The sequence below is a fragment of the Cheilinus undulatus genome, linkage group 7 (assembly GCF_018320785.1).
Source record: "Cheilinus undulatus linkage group 7, ASM1832078v1, whole genome shotgun sequence".
Classification (NCBI taxonomy): domain Eukaryota; kingdom Metazoa; phylum Chordata; class Actinopteri; order Labriformes; family Labridae; genus Cheilinus; species Cheilinus undulatus.
In genome coordinates, this window is record NC_054871.1 from 31,479,184 (window position 1) to 31,499,736 (window position 20,553).

General features: G+C 39.5%; 1 protein-coding gene across 1 annotated transcript in view; it reads right to left on the reverse strand.

The window, feature by feature from the left end:
- Nucleotides 1-20,553, reverse strand: part of sema6bb (sema domain, transmembrane domain (TM), and cytoplasmic domain, (semaphorin) 6Bb) — a 228,068-nt gene that overhangs the window by 99,583 nt on the left and 107,932 nt on the right. The window contains exons 4-6 of the mRNA XM_041790994.1: nt 18,677-18,737; nt 18,471-18,533; nt 1,769-1,867 (exon numbers count right to left, since the gene is read on the reverse strand). Coding sequence (XP_041646928.1) covers nt 1,769-1,867; nt 18,471-18,533; nt 18,677-18,737 — 223 coding nt within the window. The remainder of the gene's footprint in view (nt 1-1,768; nt 1,868-18,470; nt 18,534-18,676; nt 18,738-20,553) is intronic.

Below are 20,553 nucleotides of genomic sequence, written 5' to 3' on the forward strand. Positions count from 1 at the left end.
CATTGATAACAAACTCCACAGACCACAAAGTTTACCAGCCGAGAAATAACAACTGTTATATCTGGGAGGAACAAGGTGCTGGAACAACACTGATAAATAAGTCCTGGGAAGGAAGTCAACACTGCCTGGAGTGCTGAACATACAATGCTAATCAAGCCATAAATTTTCATCTAAACAGATGTATTTATGCAAGGCCTTTGTTTGGGGTGCGGACAAGGCCGCACATAAGGGTGGATAAAGGGGAGAGCTTTCTGAGCTTTCCAGCCAGCCGGGGGCCCATAGAGGTCAGCAAAATCATGGTCAATTTTAGATCTAAGCTATGAGAACCACATTTTATTTCTAACCCAAATAATAATCACTCTAATTCAAGCAACAAATAAAATGAACTTTATTTATTTACTTATGCCGTAGTACAAAAAAATATAAGGCCCTATAATAAAAAAACAGAATTACCTTTTTTTTGTAATAATGACAATGTGGACGGGCACAAAAACAGGTTAAAAGTGGCAAAAATGAGCAGAAAGCAGCAAAATTGGGTAAAAAAGACAAGTGGCAAGAATTGGTTAAAACTGGCAAACATAGGGGAAAAGCTGAAAAAATTGGTTAAAAGTGCCGAAAAGAAACAACAAAAATGGCCAAGGGGAGCCTAAAGTGGCAAAAGTTGGCAAGAGTTAAAAAAAAAGTTAAAAAAAAAAAAAAAAAAAAAAGCAAAAATGGGCAGGCTCGACAAAACAGTGGTAGTTATGGGCAAAAACTGGCAAGAATGGAATAAAAGTGCAGAAAAAACATGACAAAATTGGCAGAAAGCTTCAAGGATGGGTTAAAAAAAATAGAAAAACTGGACAGAAGGTTAAAAAATTGGTTAAAAGTGACAAACATTGGGGAAATCTGAAAAATTGGTGAAAATGGCAAAATTGGGATAAAAGTAAATAAAAGTGGTAAAAACAGGCAAAAAATTTGAAAAAAAAAGGGATAAAAGTGCCAAAAGAAAGTGGCAAAATGGGCAAGAATGGCAAAAATGGAATAAAAGTGCCACAAAGACAGGGGGGAAATGGACAGAAAGCTGAAAAGTGGTAAAAATGGACCAAATTCTGCAAAAGTTGGTTTAAAGTGGCAAAGTTAAGTTCGAGGCAGCAACCATGGGATAAAAGTGCCACAAAGAATGTTGAAAAATTGCCAAAAAAAGGCAAAAATGGGTATAAAGCAGCATAAACTTGGTAAAAAGTGGTAAAAATGGACAGAAAGTTACATGGAAAAAATGGGTGGAAAATGTCAAAAATTGCATAAATGTATAAAAGAAGAGTGGCAAAAATAGGTTTAAAGTTGCAAAACAGTGGAAAACAGATGAGAAATCACAATAATGGCTGAAAAATGGCAAAAATGTAGTAGAAGTGACAAAAAGAAGTGGCAAAACTGGGCATAAAGTGGCACAGAAGGGCAACTAACAGCAAAAAATTAGTTAGAAGTGGTAAAAATGGGCATAAAAAGTGGTAAAAGGGGGTTAATAGGTAGCACAGATAAAAAAAAACATTAGAACCCAGCTATAGTTTGATACAGTTTTTAGGTCCAAATGAGAGCAGGGCACTAGCACCAGTGCTACTGATCCAACACACATGCACTGACATCATCAATAAATCAAAACTGATGGCCCATTCTCTCTGTTTTTAGAGGCCCAGCCAACTCCGTGGCGGCCCTGGAAAAGGATTTCATCAATAATGACTTAAGATTGACAATACTGAAGGTTTAGAAGGTATATCCTTTTACTTACAGTATAGTTGGCACATAACGGGTTAAAGGCATTCGTCCCGCACACAAACAGGCCGCCTTGTCTGCTGAGCAGCACCTTCATGAAATTACGGCACTCATCCTGCAAGAAAGAGAGAAATAAAAGGAGTTTAATATGCAGAAAGGGAAGAGAAAGAAGGTAAAACGGCGGAGAACACAGGGAAACTTTGGTCTATTTTTCAGCGACTGATTATCCAAAACTGCACTGTGAAATGAAGCTTATTCAGTTTCCTGATGTGCAGAATTACCACCCCATTAATGCTGTCAGTCATATTGAAACAGTCCAAACGTAGCCAGAGGAATAAGTGTCTACCCTACACACACTTACTTCTGCATGTCTGCTGAAGACTGGCAGACGATAATCCAAACCAGTGACAGGGTTTTAAAACAAGCAGCAGATTCAAGGCTAATTTCCGCCAGGCGTCAAACTGCATAAAACCACGCTTAATGACCAAAAGAACCCGAACCACACTTTCTCTCATTCTTGCATGCACATTCTTTGAAATGAGAAGTCATGTAAGCAGTGCCAGACTTAATAGCTGCTTTTGCCCCACAGTGCCAAAATGTAATAAATGTTAGTGAAGTCAAACCGAGAAAAATTACTTCCAAGTTCATCCCCTGCCTCGACAAGAGTATAGTGTGTCATTGTGTTTATAGTGGAAATGACTAAAATGTGTAAACACTTTGCTGGGTTAATCATACAAGGCCGCAGCTAAAGAGTTGGTTTCAGTTACTTTAACAACAGAAAAACTTTTAGATATTTCTATCAGCCATCCATTTTACTGTAATCCCATTCATTTTGACAAACTCTTTGACCTGTAAGTGTATTATTTATAGCTTTTATCCTTCATTTATTTTTGGATCACTTGATGGGCCCAGATTCTCTGATTTAGATCCAGTATCTTGTTACTTTCAGATCATAGACTGTGTATAACAAGAGGACATACATGCTGGTTCCCAAAACAGAACTAACGCAGAGATGTTGAAGGACTTCATTTGTCTACATCTGTGTTTACAGAGTCCTTTATTTATGACATATTTTACCATGTGCATAGAATGTGGGGTGGCGTCATATTGTTTTATTCATGGTTGTCTATGTGAAGTACTTGTTTAACAGAGCAATAAACAAAACTCTGATCCTAATGTCACCTGTGTGATTGACTGACAGCCAGTCCATGGAGTACCCTGCCTTTTGCCCAAGGACAGCCCAGATTGGCTTCAGCCATAAAACCAATTTTAATTTTATTCAGTATCTCAGTGAACATTTTCCTGACAAGTTTCTGGTCTTAGCCTTTGTTTTAAAGTCTCCTTCAAGTATAATGTTTATATTGTACATATTGGTCCCATTTAGAGCTAAAATGGCTTAAAACAGGGTATGCTCTTTTGGTACAGCTATGGAATACTATCAACTGGGATCAACCTCAAATGCGGTCACATTTGGATCCAAAACACCAATGTGTTAATGGTCAAAATGTAGAACTTAGAGCTTCTAAGTGGTGATAGCAGCTATGCAATCTTTTTACTGTGTACTTGGTTTATGATTAGCAATCACACCCCTGAGTCTGTGTGGATACGTCTCAATCAGCCTGTCAATTCAATAAATATATGTAATGTTAAATAAGTAACTGCATAAATATTTGCCCTCTTCAAGTCAGTTTTTAGTAGATGCATCTTTGGCTGCAATCACTGCACTGATTCTGTGTGGATAGGCCTTAATCAGGCTGGCACATCTGGGCACTGCAATTTTACTCCATTCCTCTTAGCAAAACTACACCAGCTCTGTCAGGATGCACAGCCCTTTTCAAGCCCAGCCACAAATTCTCTGTTAGATTCAGGTCTGGGCTTTGACTCGGCCACTCCATAATATTCACCTTACTGTCTTTAAACATTTTCTGTGTAGCTTCCACTGTATGCTCCCAGTCATCATACAAGCCTTACAGTGCCAGCTGCCAAGAAGCATCCCCACAGCATGTTGCTGCCACCACTGTGCTCCACAGTGGGGACTGTGTGTTTGTGATCATATTTGGTGTCCACCAAGGCATAGCGTCTGACTACTTCAGAGTAGTCATAGGTGTCTTGGTGGTCTCTCTCACTAGTCTTCTTCTTGCACAGTCACTAAGTTTGTGATAACAGCCAGATCTAGACAGATTCATACATGTGCCATATTCCTTCCGTTTCTTGATGATGGATTGAACTGAACTTCAGGGGATGTTCAGTGCATTGGAAATTATTTAGTATCAACCTCATTGTTTTTAGTATCACCAAAATGTAGAAACCAAGTGTTTCTTTGTATAAGCAATATGCGAAGAGTTCATTTGCAAAAACAGATAACTCCGCTTTTGGTGGTAAGAAAGAACAGCGGCTCCTAACGGCTTCTCCTGCAAAACATGAACTTTGACCCAGTTTCCCACAGGTTTCACCGGACTTTGCACCAAAACTAATTTTAGATCAGAAGACAGCTCAATTGAAAGTGTTAGTTTAACTCTTAGTTCATATTTAGCAGAATGGTGTTTAACTGTTTTAGCAAATGAACTCTTGAAGATACTAATGTTGGTTTGCAATGTTCCTTTTAACTCACATCATCGACCTTGACAAAGAGCTCAGACAGCAGTGTCTGTGTAGACTGAGTGCTGATGTACAGTAGATCACTTGTGAGCAGCCACCCACCAGCAGCCCCCCTCCCCAATTACTACTGTCCCAGCCAGGATGGCACCAGTCCTGCTACACACTCACCCAAACACACACATCAATGAACAAACACAAACACCAGATGGGGTCTACTTCAAACCTACCAGCGGCACTGATGTCATCAGAAAGAGCAGTAGTGCCCGATCTAAGCGATGGTGATGATAGCAGATTTGTCAATGACAGCCAGAATGTGCATGTGCATGTTTGTGAGTGTGTATATGTGGAAGAGATCAGAGGGTAGCGGGAGATATGAGAGCAGAGTGAGTGTTATTCCAGATGCTCCACCCTACACCCTCAACCCCTCCACCTTCCCACTTCACTCCCAGCAGGGGTCTCAATTTTCAACTGCAAAGAAGAAGGAAGTGTTTTCATGTGTGAGTACGACAACTTTGTGTAGGGGTGGAGGGGGGCGTGTCAAGTGTTAGGTGTAAATTTCCAATGGCACAGCACTCTGTGACAAACAGAGAGAGCACAGATCTACATGTCTGTGTTACGTACAGCATGTGTTCATGTTTGCTTGGCACATACATTTGTATCGCAGCACAGATGCGTGCTCGTGTGTGAGAATCATTTGCATGCTGTTGGTTGGTGGGGCTGCAGTCTGTCAGCTCGGTCAGAGCTGTAATCACAAAGCCTGATGAAGCACCCTTAATAACAACCCAGTCCCGCTGCCAGCATCTAAGAGAGGGGAGCCAAACCCCTGCACCGATGTACTCATTTGGCAGAGCGTGTACACATAAAATGAAACATTTCATGACTACAAGATGAAAACAAGGGTGAGATCATACTTTATATTTCCTCTATGGAGTATTGACTTTTGTTTGGACTAAAAATAAATCAATAAAATCCTCTCCCTTGCTATAAACATGCCTTTCATTAACCCATATTCTTTTTTACAGTGGAGCAATTTGGCACTTCCGGTGTTCCTTTAAGGCACAAGGCACAATTCAGCCAGCAGGATTAGTGTTTTCCACATTTATAAAAACTAAACCAATTACAAAGGATCAAGCAGTGAATCACGGAATCAAACAATTTCATATAAATACAAATGCTGTACATCTTGATTCTGCTTTTCTCCCCCGTTTTCTCTGCTCCCTTGCTCTCTGGGCAGAATCCAGACAAAACGCCACCTGTGCTGGCTGGCAAGCCTTCCCCGAGACCCAGACTGCAGCCCACCTCCTCCTCCCCCTGATCCTCTCACTGACAGTGGCAGAGCTCTGCAAATTAATCTGCAGCACAGATGAGTTACACAGGAGAGCAAATATGGACACATTTATGAATGGAGGCATGATTTCAAGAATGAGATGGTGCACATATGTATGTGCGTTAATGTATGCAGCATGGTTTTAATCTTGCACTAAATGCTCATGTTAGCCAACTATTTCTCCTCTGCAGATGTTGACAGAGCAAGTGCAGACATCACCACTTGGATGCTTTGCACTGACAGACATTTTTCCTAACACACACAGATCCAAAAGCATTCACATAAATTAAAAGTGATCCCACACACTCACACAGTCAGAAGTTCTGTTGCTACAACACATCTGCTCAAAACAACCTGCAGCAGTCTGACACCATTAAAGCAGAGGGGGCTCCACCTTCTGCATCTGCTTTCCATCTTTTTTGTCCAGAACTCAAACTTAAGTCTGACATGATAAACAACCTTTTTCATTTGGCTTAAGAACAAGCTTAATGTTTCTCTTAATGATCCCTTTTAGGCCAAAAACCTCAACAAACACAAAGTATACCTGCGGCTATAATTAGCATTCCCATGCTAGGTCCAACTGAAATGCAAAACAGGCTCAGAAGTTGTAAAGTCTTTTTTCTCTGCTTTCAATGCCAACAAGGCCTTTTTTCATACTTGTAAAATAGAAGAGTTATCATGATGACCTGCTTTAGTAATGATCGTACAATTGGAGCCATCTAAGGTAGTGCATCAGGGCTTGTATTTAGCAAGCTCCTCTAAATCTCCTAAGTTTCCATTACATGCCTGGCTGGTCCCCTGATGTTAGCGACCAGGGAGAAGAGAGCATCTGCGCTGCCAAGAGCCGCCATCAAGCCAGAAAGTCTCCCACACACACATACTGTATACACAACACACACTCAAAGCTTTGGCGAACCCTCCTCTTCGCTCATTAACAGAAGGCTTGTCATTTCCAGAAAAACCCCTGACGTACAATTTTTGACTGAAAACAGTGACTCTCCATGACAGCAAAAAATGTGTGTGGACATGTGGGCGGAGGATAAATTAACAGCACTACCAAATTAGCAGCAATGTGCTGATCTGGGTGCTGCGGTCTTACTCAGCATGTATAAGCTAATCCACGGCCCTCTGCAACACTTCGTCCTTGTTTGATGGTTATTCTGAGTGGGCACACCGCAGGCCACAAATAAACAGAAGCACCAGAGGGAGGGAGAAAAGGAGGGAAGGAGAGATGATAGAGATGAGATGAATTAATGAAGAGAGAAAAAGACAGAGAGGAAAGAAAACAGAGAAAAAGAAAAAAGAAGGAACAGTTTTCCAGGTCAGTCAGCCATGTGGCAGCCTCAGCGGTGGAACTGACCTGCAGCAAGACCTACAGATCGAGGGTCAGCTGATCCGCACTCCCTGGTGGAAACAGACAAACACACGCAAAACCTAACCACAACACTTAACCTGACTCTCCCAGGTCATGTCTCTGACTGACATCCTGCTGAGGAAACAGTGGCGGATTGTCACACGTGATCAATGCATGTGATACAGCCTGTGAGAGCAGTGGATTCAGGGATAAATGAAGAACAAAAGGTACATATCCAAGTCTAATTTAAGTATGCGTGCTTAAGCAAGCCTTTGATAGGGATTTTTTTTCCCAAAAAGTTAATATTTACATTTGTAATTTTTGAGCAAGTGAACATGTCATCCAGTGTTGTAGATCTCCAAGTCTCTTTCCACTTAACCAAAGTACACTTTGGTTAATCCACTGCAGCGTATCCTTGTAGCCCCATGGATGTAACATAGGTCCTCCACCACCTCTGCTCCTTAATGTTTCATTTCACTGAAACTCACAGACAGCTCAGTGGTCAAATTAAAAGTCAGGGCAACTACCAACACGTTCAAACTGAAAACAACATTTTTTTCACTTTCTTGATTTTTATATTCTCCATCTGACGTCATTTTTACTTGTTTATAATTTTCAGAGCAAGTTCATTGTTTTAAATATGTATTTTCATTCAAACATTTTTGTGAATGAAAATAAGTCATGCTGATGCTACAATCATGCACATCTCTACTTAGACATTTCCCTAAAATCTTCTTAGTATTTGTGTTTCTCAACATTCTCTGAATCTTTTGAAGATAGTATTGACTGTAGATGGTGGGATATTTATAAATCTTTGCAATTTTACATTGAGGAACATTTTTCTGAAATCTTTAAGTTGAAAAATTTAAGTTGTGCCAACCAATTTCAGAGAGCTCATCTTGGTTTGCACAACTGCTTTAGGTATAGATTTCTTTTGGAAAAATGTTCCGCCAGCTCAGCATGTTTAGCTTAAAGGGCAGGTTTATGTTTAAAGGTTTAAGTTTTAGTTTAAACTTGCCCTTTATGCAGATGATATTATAGTGTATCTCACCGACATTCATAATTCACTACCCGTTCTACTAGATGAAATTATAAATTTTAGAATACTATCTGGATATAAGTTAAACTTAAACAAAACTGAAGCTATGGAAGTTGGAAAACCATTGAAGGGTGATTTTAAAAATGAAAAAAACAACTTTAAATGGGGTAGAAAAATGTAAGACACCTTGGTATTATTATACCGAATGAACTGAATAACCTTTTTCATTGCAACTATGCTAAACTTCGGTAAGACAGGACCTAATAACTGCTCCTCCTCCACAGCTCCTCTGTGGCAGAGCGTCCCCCAGGATTTGGTGCTTGATCCTCTCCTGTTCATTATATACCTGTTACCCCTCGGCCATATCATACATCACCGCGGTCTCCGTTTTCATTGTTATGCTGATGACATGCAACTATACATCTCTAGCACCTCCATCACCACAGACACACACTCCACTTTGAACAACTGCCTCACTGCCATAAAAACCTGGATGACCAACAACTTTCTCTCACTAAACTACAGCAAATCTGAAATCATGGTCATTGGCCCAAAATCCCTCACCAAATCTGCCCAAAACTTCAGCTTACACACTGACTCATCCACCCTATCTCCCTCCCCTCAGATTCGCAACATTGGAATTATTTTTGACCCCCAACTCACATTTCAACAGCATGTTACACAACTCACAAATCAAAACCGCCTTCTTCCACTTAAAAAACATAGCTCGCATCCGTCCACTACTCTCCCCTGCAGAGGAAACTTTGATTCATGCATTTGTAACATCCGGACTTGACTACTGCAACAGCATTCTATGTAGCACATCTTCCAAAACCCTCAGTAAACTCCAGCACATTCAGAACTCTGCAGCACGCCTCCTCACCCACATCAGATCCCGTGACCACATCACCCCTGTCCTACAAGAACTCCACTAGCTCCCCATCCCCTTCCATATTCAATTTAGGATCCTCCTCATCCTCACCTATAAAGGCCTAAACCAACAGGTCCCCCCTTACCCTACTGACCTCCTCCACCATCACATTCCTACCCGTACCATCCGCTCTTCTAACTCCAATCTCCTCTCCCCACCATCTAGAACCAAGCACCAAACCTGGGGGGACAGAGCCTTCTCCATAGCTGCCCCCTCCCTCTGGAACTCTCTCCCAACACATATTCAAAACTGCACGGACTTACCTACATTTAAATCACTACAGAAAACTCACTTTTTTAGAATGGCTTTTAATCTGTGATTGTGATGTTCTGTCTTTTGTGTTTGTCTGTCTGTTTGTTTATGTTGGCTTTATCTACGCTTAATGTTAATTTTTAAGTGTCTGTATTGTTTTACCACAGTGTACAGTGTCTTTGAGTTTTATGAAAAGCGCTTTATAAATTAAATATATTATTATTATTATTATTATTATTATTATTATTATTATTATTAAGTTGGCAAGTCAAATTAGCACATTAGTTTTTTCAAGTAATAAGAAATCACTGTTTAAAGAAGAGAATCAATCCATAAAAGATACTTTTAAATCCTGGAGAAGATTGTGTAAAGTAATGAATGCTAAAGACCAACAGATTATATATTAAGAGAAATAGCAAGGGAACCAGACGTTACCCCCAATGGTAACACACAGAAATCAAATTTTGGTCTACTCTTAAGTTAAAGAAGATAGATATTGAAATTGTACATCAAAAAGGTATTTTCAACCTACCTATGTATTGTTTGTATTTTTTATGTTCTAAATTCTTTATTTATTCAATAATAAACAGACATGTTTTCAGAAGTTGTATGAAATAGCTTTAATTGTTTTTTGAATTTAACTTAGCAGTGAAAGTGTTGTCTACAAGTGTCTGCTAATTTTGTCACTATATTTTATTTTTTTTACAAAATGCATTTTTTTTCTATTCATGAGTATACTGTATACTATATATTATATATTGTGTATATGTTCTCTTGGTAGTGGAGATTGTTAATACAGACAAAAATAACCTACTACTAAACACATACCAAAGGCTTTCATGCACACTTATATGAAAGGCAGAGATCCAAGATACCTCATACCAGTTGGTATGTGGTATTGGTGAGATTAACAAAAGGACGCCACCTACAAGAAATGAAAGTGACTCCACATGTGGTATTTCAAAATTGATTCATTTAGGAGCCAAAAAATGTCTCTGAAACTGAATCTTGTGCTCGTCCGACCAAGAAAAAGCATTTGGGTTGGGCGATTGAAAAACCCAGAGCTCCTCTGAGAGCACGATCAACGCAATATTGATCAAACAATCTCGCTAAGTGCTGCTTATAACGATGCCCGGCCGCTCTTTAAAAGCGCTCTATATGGAATTGCCTTTGTTTGCATGTTCATGCAATGCCACCATGGGCGGATGTGTTGGCACAGAGCCACCTCACGGGAGCATCTCTGCCTCTTATCTCCTGCTCCCTTTTGTTTTCATGTGAGGAGAAAAAGCAAGGGGACAGGATGACAGCAAAAGATGAAAAGGGCAAATACGGGGGTGAAAATAACGGGGGGAAGCAAAGGACAAAGGAAAATCTGACAGAAATATGCAGGGTGAGTGACAGCAAGGCCAACTGTTGCATTCATCAACAAGCGTTTGGTCAACATAAAAGAAGGAAAACAGAGGAAAGAATCAAGATATTGAATTTTCAGAATAATTAGGGAGAATACTATGTCCTTTGTGATCAACCAGGCAGAAACATTTAATTACAAAACCAATTACGAGGTTATGGATGTGTCACATCTGACACAACCACCCCCCAAGCAGAACAGGACATTTCCAGGAGGTGAAGAGGAGGAGAAAGAGGAGAAGGGGAGGGATGGAGGGAGCTGGAGGCACATAGAAAACGACAACTGTATACAAAGGGATTCTTCTCTTTAATTGTGTTCATATATATGTGGGGCTGAGACGCAAAGGACATGAAAACATTCAAAAACCATGAATATGTATGAACATTCGTTAAATGAAGCGTGCTCTAAAAGTGATGTACATGAGGGTTGACTATCCCACCTACAGAGCGTTTGTGAAAAAACCTCTGTGTTGTATTTATTTGTAAAATATTAATTCAACTTGACCTCTATCATGACGATGAAAACAGCAAAAGGAAGGTAGGAATAACAATACTCCAGCTATTCAATGCATTTAAAACAAAAGCTCTGCGGCAGAAGCTGTAGACAATGTCACTATAATATTGATAAGGCAATAGAAAATGCAGAACTCTGGTTTTTAATATAAAATGTACCCTATATAAAGAATATATCTTCTCAAGGTTGATGCGTTATAGCCAAGAGATGCTTTTTCTCTAAGGGAAGTTGCAGCGGTACATGGGACATGCTTTCTGGGCCACGTCCAGTAGTTATCTTAAATCCTCATGCCGTGTGATGAGTGAATATTTATAATAATTCCTCTAGAATATGTGTCTATTTCCACCAGCAGCACCACTGACTGTGTGTGAAGCTGCTTAACCCTTTTTTGTCCTCGACGACGCGCTGTTGAAGCACACTTTACATGACCATAATTGCATGACCGTTTGTGCTATCAGAAAAAATTCAAACAGTTTCTGAAAGCTACAAAACTGTGCTTTACAGCCAGCATGCAGTTATTTCTGTAATTTCCCCTTTTCCCACTAAGATTCTAGCATAAAGTTCCCCCATTTTTTGTGTTTCTTCATTTTAAACTGTTAAAACACTTAACATGCAGTAATATGTAAATAACTGCCATATATTAAAAGTTCTAAGTATTGTGGAAAAATGGGCAAAAGCACGTACTCACAGGACATTTTCTGGGCCTTTTATGGTTTAAAATAAGAAAAGAGCCCAGTAACTCAGTTTTAATTTAAACAGTTAAAAAAAAACACTTTTTAAACATGCAGTACATTGTACACAACTGCCAGATATTAAAGTACTCTAGAATAATGGGCAAAAGCACTTACAAGACACGTTCTGTGCCATTTATAGTTAAAATAAGAACGTGTCCAAAGGCTCAAGAGTTAAAGGGTTAAAAAGTGATGCAAGAATTCCTGTTAATGATTTCAGGCTAATTTGGCGAACAACAAACGGGCGCAAATTAGGGCTGGGCAAATAACCCAAAATTAGATTAAATCGCAATATGGCTACTGCAATATTCAAATCACAATGGGTGCAATATTTCTTTGACCTGAAATTTGTGTTAAAACACCAGTTTAAAACTTTTTTATTTTGCAGCAGAGATGTTATGCATGACATATGCAATCATTTAGGGGCAATTTTTTTAGAATAGTCTACAAAATATCTCACCTTCAGATACCTACCTTTTTTATATACTTTTTCTCATTAAATATAAGAATGACAAAAACACTTCAATGCAATAACTCTTATCCAATTTACAATACAGTTCAAAATCATAAGATTTAGACACTTTTAAAGAATTGTTCAGCCCTTGTTTAGGAATAAAAGAAAGTTAAGGAATAATCGCATATCAAATTGCAATTGCAATACTGGAGGTAAAAAACGCAATTAGATTATTTTCCAAAATCGTTCAGCCCTAGTGCAAATATACCAACGCATTTATACTCTTGGGCCATGGCCTGGTACTACTCTGGCACCATGCTCCGGTCCTCTCTGAGGTCAAACTGATAAATGTGGGCCACTATTTGTTATATGATCCAAGGAAATGTTAGTATCAAAACACTTGAGTTCTTCTTTCTGGGTGTAGATCAGTGATTAGACATGAAAAGGTTTATTAACATCCACAAGTGCTGCAACCTTTTATAACTTTGTATAAAATGAACTTGTGGACCTATGGCCTATGGCTAAACCACAGCAGTGCTAATATCAGTGCAGCAACAGTGATCAGAGTTGGAGTAAGTAGGGAGCTTAACGGCCCCAAATATGTTTTTAAAAGCCCCAAATCTTTCAAGCTTGAAAAATGTGTTGCTGTTGCGTGTTACGAGAGATCAATGCAAAATGCACTATAATAAGTTTTTAAAAATTGACTCTGCTGGTCAGAACATGGGAATTTCATTCATGTCTTGCATTGTGATTTTGGAATCATAAGGAAAATTTGAGAATGATTAGAATTTTTTTCAAAATATATTTTTTATTTTTTTTCTCCAGGCGGAACTGCATCATTTTTGCCCCAATGATGTATAGGTTTGCTGGCATTTAAAATCTAAATTCATTTTTAAAAATAGTGCATTGAACTGCCAGATTAGCAAAAAATTCTGGGGGAGCATGCCCCGGGCCCTTCCTAGGATGAGCTCCTTCTGTTGGGTTAACTGGTGACTAATTTGATTGTTGGTGTGGATATAAGTGTGTCTTGCTGTTTATCTTTATATATAAAGCTCTGTGATTGGCTGGCAGCCTGTCCAGGATGTAGCCTATCTTTTACTCAACAGCTGGGATCTGTTCCAGCCCACTTACAACTTGAAACAGAAAGAGTGGTGTAGATAATGGATGGAGAGACGGTCTCTTAAATGAACTTCAATAGAATGCGCTGTACCATAATATGGAGTAGCTTCTGTGACATTAACTTAATGTAGCTTAAAGGCACCCTGTGGTGCTTCTGACAAACAACAGTATGGAGTAATCCTGTAATTAGTGGCTCCCTGTTCTTTTGTATCATGACTGTAAAAAATGGATTTAAATTTGTAAGACACAATGTTTAATGAGAAAGGAAAGGTACTAAAAACTGACGTGATAAGCATCAAAAGTGAATCTTTTTTGGATTGAGACTGCACAGGATACTCTAAAATATTGCAGAGTGTTGAAAAATGACTGTACAGATATTTTGGAGGCTTTATTTGTGTTGTTTTACAGGATTATTGCCAGATATGTTCAGTTCCAACACTTTCTCACTTCTTAATCGACTGCTATTTGGAATGAAAATAATTGCTTTTTCAGTCAAATTTTAGTAAAAGAAAAAAAAACTAGAAATTGGCTTTTAGAAATCCATATTTGTCGTACCCTTTTGGGTGTGTGAATGTAGTGTGCGTGTGTCTCTGAATTGGTTTGTGTGTCGGTGCATTTGCACACACTGCACATCCATTCATTTGAGCCCAGAGAGCTGACTGAAAGGACCTGGCAGTGTTCTTATCTCCCTCACATTGCCGTGTGACTCACAGCCTCACCAGGCAGCACAGTCATTAGGGGCAAGAAGACCTTTCATATCTCAGTCAGCCCCGCAGCTCTCCTTGGGGCCGGCCAACAGGGAATCTCATACCCCCCCCACCCACCCTTTCTTTTCTCTCATTTCCTTTCCTCACCCGTCCTGTCTTTCCCTTACTTCTCCTCTTCTTTATTTATCCTCTCTCCTCTTCACTCTCACATCTCTATCCCTCTCCTCCTCCTCCCCACAGCCTCTCTTTATTGTCACTGTCCCTCTATTCTCCATTGTGTTTCTGTCTGGCTCTGTCTCACTCAGATTTCATGTCAGGTGTTCTCTTGCTGTGTTAAATAAGTCTTTTTTCTCTCTGCCTGGAGGGGACAGAGCCTATGTATCCTTCACACACACATAGACACTGAATATGTGCTGTTTGTGTGTGGCAGACAGCAGCTAGTTATGTGTGTCTTAGAGATATCAGAGGTATTCAGGCGTGGGCTGCTAGTGACTGCTGGGACGTTTCACCCCATCTCTTCTTTGCCACCTCGGTTTCCAAACGCCCACCTGAATTTTCTGAGAGCACAAACTGCCTTCCTATCTCATGAAGGTGGGACAGGTGGTGTAAAAGGAGGAGTGGCTCTGTTCTCCGGATCAGAGCTGAGTGTGTGATGGGTAAAATGAGCTGGGACAATGATAATATGTGGTCAAAAATCCCCTCTTTTAGAGGCTGTGCCTGAAGGCATGACAGTCAGATGACTAGGACAATGAAACCAAAGCTCCTGACAAAGGGGAAAAACATGCTGTCTCATTGTTTTTCACAAGTTCTGCCCATCATGTCAGATTATTTTTGAGTTTGATAAAAAGTTAGATTTCAAATTAAGTTGGTTGATTAATAATATGTCAGTGTTATTGGTCTGTGTGCATCAAAAACTCAGAGAGAAACTGTGGACTATGTCCTTGTAAAGCAACTGAAAGTAAATTAAGTAAAAAAAAAATTCAAATATGAGAGAAAATGTAAATTGAATTGTATCAAATCCTAATTTAAGACTTATTTCAGCTACAAATGACATATAACCAGATTTCAAGCATTTTATTAGAATTATATTTATTTCATCACAATAAAACTAAGAACAAGCAAGTGTTCTGTCATTCTGAAGAGATCTTATGTGATTATTCAATGGTGTGTCACTATTGTGCCACCTATCGAGATTTGCTATTTTGTCTTTGTGTGCATTGGTTGAATGGTTAGGGTGAGGGTTAGGGATAGACTCTGCTATCCTTTGCACTGCGGTAGCATTTTTCAACAAAGCAGCATAAATAGTCTGAACAGTGAAACACAACAGGACTTTGTTGAAACATGCCCACAAGGAAACATACTTGGAAGTGATGATACACCTGCTCCACAGTCCCTGATCAAAGTAAGCACTGCTCCATGCTCATATCAAACAAGATAATACAGGAGGTGTGTCACATGCTGCTGTTAGAATCATTCACAAAGAAATCACAGTTTAATTTTTGTTTTGTCAGCTGTAGTCGCTGGTGCTGATGGCCCACCTGCCATCTGATGCTTTGTCAAAGTGTCACGAAAAAAGTGCATACACTAAAACTGTGTAAATAAGCAAAAGGCATAGCTTTATTGCTCCCCTTGTTTTGTTGTTGGCCTATCACAGCACATACGCACCAGCACACAGAGACGCTGAGCCATTATACAGTTATTTGGGGGGAAAAAACACGTCTTCCCATGCAAATTGGCTTAAATAGAGTAAAGATTAGACTTCTGTCTGTGAAAGCTGATAAAAGTGTACTGCATTTTTTTTAAAGTGGACAAGCTTTCAACAGATCAGGAAACAATTCTACATCTGTATGACCTTAAAATAAATAATATGTAAGTAAGTGCAAAAAAATATTACTTTGACATTGCTATTACTAAGCGAAAACCAGGAGCTAAATCAGTCTAAGAGTCCAAGCTGCTTTTCTTTTATCCATGTGTGGCATCGTTACATATTTAAGGATGTGATTGTTTTCTTTGGGTTTCTTTCATCTAGAGAGGAAACAAAATCAGGGTATCAATATTGCTTTTAACTGAATGCACGGTCTGTTATTCTGAATATTTTACTAGGATTGTCTGTGCAGAATTTGACACACCTGTTGTAGGTGAAAGCAGGAGTGGATGGCATGTGCTATGGGATTGGATAGGAGCAGGCGGGAGGCAGGGCTGTAGTATCTTCTTTGGTTTGTCTCTGGCGCAGTGCAAAGACAAACCTTTTTTCTGAGCCTCTTCCAAAAAGAAGTTGTTTTTTCTCTGATCCCATATTCTTTTGGCTTATTTCAAAGGTATTTCACTGAAACATTCACAATACCGAGACAGATTTTGATCGCCAGCTCTTTTTGAAGATCTGAATGTATCATTATTGTTTTATAGTGATGGAAGGACTGACCTTCAACAACAGAAAGAGATAGGCATGTTTTACTGTCTCAATGAACTTTTGTCTTTAATGAAGGAAAGATGCTCCTGCATCCTTAAGATGCTGTTTGGCTAGAACCAGGGTGAAGGCTGAGTCCCTGTCCTTCTTTTTAACCCCTCTCTCCCATCAACAGAGTCCTCATTCCAGCTGCTGGCAAAATTAACACAATGTGCCAGCAGTGCATTAGTTTAAGAGGCATGAATGAGTCGATCTGGTCCTTTTGATCGAGGTGCCAAACTTGGGCCAAGACTTATGCAGGAGTGGTACAAAGTCTATGTGAACACACTAAGGGCCATCATTTATTGACTCACTGATCCTATCTACTTCCTACATTTAAGTCCCAACAGACAAACCCAGGGGAAACACAGAAACCCTGCTTTACTGCCAGCATCTGCACTGATTTGGTTTAAAGTTCTTGCAAGGAGATTTTGCTGGTTATGAAACAGACCAAAAACAATAGCCCACATCAACACAAACTGAAGTTTCCTAACAAAAGCTTTAATCTAGGATCTTAAACAATAGCTACAAAGCAAAAACTGATGTGTTGAATTTTCAGTGTAAAAAATTTCAGAGTTGATTTTAAGTCTCAAAGTTTAATTTAAACTCTGTTCTAAATTAAATTGCCTTCAGTGTTGGAGCTTGTTGACAGTGTTGATCCATTCATTGTTAGTTTAACTCAGCAGCCCTAGTAATATTGTTGTTTTTGATGTTAAACACTTTTGCACCATGAGAGAAGTGATCCACTATATTGTCACCACCTGCCCTTGGATAGGGATGATCCACAGGCAGGTGGTGCCTGTGGATCATCTAATGATGATGAAAACTCATCATTTCTGGTGTATTCTCCTCTTTTATACAAGAAAAAGAAACTTAGAAAACGTATCTGTTCCAATAATAGGGGTGTGTTCTGGCAAGATTCTGGTGATACAATACATATTGCGATACAGGGGTGCCGATATCAATATATTGCAATATATTGTGCTACTATGATCAAGGTGATACATTGTGATAATTTTGAAAACACACACACACACACATACATATATGTTGGTGTTTATATGTCTATATAAATAAATAAATACTATGTATTCTATGTTAATATGGAACATAACAAAAACAAATTAAGCTGTTAATAAAATATATGGTGTATTATAATATATATGGTCCTGACAGGATGGGCCAGTGTTTTTTTTTTTTCGTATTAAGCCGTCATTCTTAACGACACTACGATGGCACCGATCCTCACAAATAAAACAAAGTATTGGCTGTATAATTATGGTTACATTAGTAAAGATCAGCAGCAGCTTTTTCATGCTTCTTTCATGTTAGCTGTTAGCCGCTAAGCTATCACTATGATGTTTAGCGCTCAGGTTCTTCGTGTTGTCCAAGTATTTCACTCTGGCGTGGCATATCTTACAAATGACTTGACTCCTGTAGAAGTCTGTACTGTCTTTAATGTTTTGGAAGCCAAAACAAGTCTAAATATTTGCTACGAATGCAGCAGAAGCTGCACTGCTGGGTAGGCATGAGCAACCGGCTCACTCAGACCGGAAGTCTTGTGTGATCTTGTTGTCTAAGCAGAGGAGAAAGGGGAGGAGTCAACTGCTTGCTGCCAGCTGGTGGTGCCTGCTGCCAACTAGTGGTCAGGGGGTGTAATTACACCACAAACTACCACACCAACAAAGTAAATGATGAATTAAAAAAATATCAAGAATCCATTTTAAAATATCGATACAGTACAGATACAAACCATCACAATATATCAGTGTATCGATATTTTTTCACACCCCTATCCAATAAGAAAGAAAAGATGTAGAAACAAATACACCATCTTACCTCATGCTTGCCCTTCATCCTGCAGATCCTGATGTCATTCTTGTTTGACTCCCACGTTCTTTTCTGTACATGAAAAACACACATACACAGATGGTTAGGGTAATTTGCATTTCTCTGTAGTGCAAAATTACATTTCAAAGCCTCATGACATTTAACACTTCCAACTAAAGGAATGAACATTATGTTATAGATGTCTTGTCTCTTACCTTGCTGTAGAACATCTCATCTCCTGCTACGATGTCCAGCTCCACACGGTAAAGGTCATCCCTGATAGAGGAGGAGAGACAGAGTTAGAAAGGCAGATAGCGTACCCTGCTAATGCTTGAGGTGGCACTAAACAAGCCAGCACAAAAACATAAGGCAGAGAAATTATTGCAAGCTCAGGACAGAGTATGCCGATGATTATCTTTTGGATAAAATCCAAGCCACACACTTAAACAAACTTAGTATGAATTTTACCACTTACGTTGAATCTGTGTGGATTTACTATTGAATAATTCTTCCAGTGCAGCTATGTAATACATACATATTAGAGAAATCTATTCATTTAAAGCTGATCAGAACCTAAGAGATTAGGGAACAGCTTCACAATGACTTCCATTTCTCCAAGTTTATATATGAGAAATGGTACTCGACTGCATAATGCTGTCTCATATTTCCCCTTCGTCTCTGCCTCTGCTCATTAAACTTGACTTGCTGCATCGAATTTTCTCCACAGCACAGAATCCAGCTTATCATTCTTATTCAAAAGCCTGAAATTGAATTAATGTATGACTTAATCAAGTAGTTATACTGATGCTTGCACACCCCCACATCCTGCCTACATGTGGTCCAAGCAGCATGAATGTATTCATGATACAAACACTGCTTTCTGACACTCTTAATTTGCTGATAATTCTGCAGTAACCTTGGATGTTCCTGTGAAAAAATGCTAACAAAATGAGAGAAGAGCTAGGCAGCTAATGGCTGACGTTTGCATATTGATCAAGGCCTCGGTATCTGCTGGGATGGATCTGGATCTTCTGTGCACAGGACCAGGCTTTGAAGAAGGTTAATCTGTAAATCTGCCATAGCTGTGTTATTGCAGTAGTATCGATTCCATCTCTGATTCGACTCTGCCTCCCATCTATGCTGCATGTTCTCTTGGTTTCTTTGAAACAGGGAGGGGGGTCATCAATTCTGCATCCATGCATCATCTTAGTGTTTGTGTATCAATATGAACTTGAGAATGTTTACTTCTGCAATGAAGAGCTGTGAAATGTACGCATGATGAGAGCACAGGTAAGCCATCAGGTCACTGCAGTCCTGAATAATTCATCCTCTTTTTCTCTGGCTTGTTGAAGGATTCTCACTTTAGCACACCTTGTCAAACAGAGAAATGACTAACTGGCGAAGAAGTGCAAAATCACCAAACACTTGCCTGGTGCGTCCCTGCTTAATAGGTCAGAGTTTAAGCATCCTCCAAACAGTGGAGTGGGCCAAATGTGAGGCGTAATCTCATCCAGGCTGCTTCAGCGTTGTCTCAGCATTAACATAATGAATATAGCACCAAGCCTTCTAGTCAGAGTGGCTCCCATCCAGTGCTGTTGCCTCTGATAGTGCAGAGGAGGGGGAATTATTTATGTGGCTGCTTGTGTTTCTCCAGACCCTTCTCTTGACTTGCAGGCTTGTATGTTTTCATCACTGCATGAGTTTGACAATGCATGTGGATAGTTAGGTTCAACATGTACTCATGCGTGTAAAAAAGTCATTTTTAGCAGGACACGTATACAACCTTGAAATTCCTTGACATACTACAGGTCATAACTTACAAATAGACCTTGACTCACTTTACAAAATCCAGTCCTAAAACATACAAATCTTCTATTTCCCTCTTTGTCTGAGCTTGTGTGAAGGATCTGCACATTGCCTCATCTGTTATTTCATCACCCACTGTGACCCTTAACGACCCAGCTAATACAAAATTAACATGGTTTAAGAAAACCTGTTTACATATGTTTTATTTCTGACTTGACCAGCTGTTGAACTTTCTCCCTTTGGCCGCCAAACAGCAGACACAAGGTCCAGACATCATAAGCTGCCA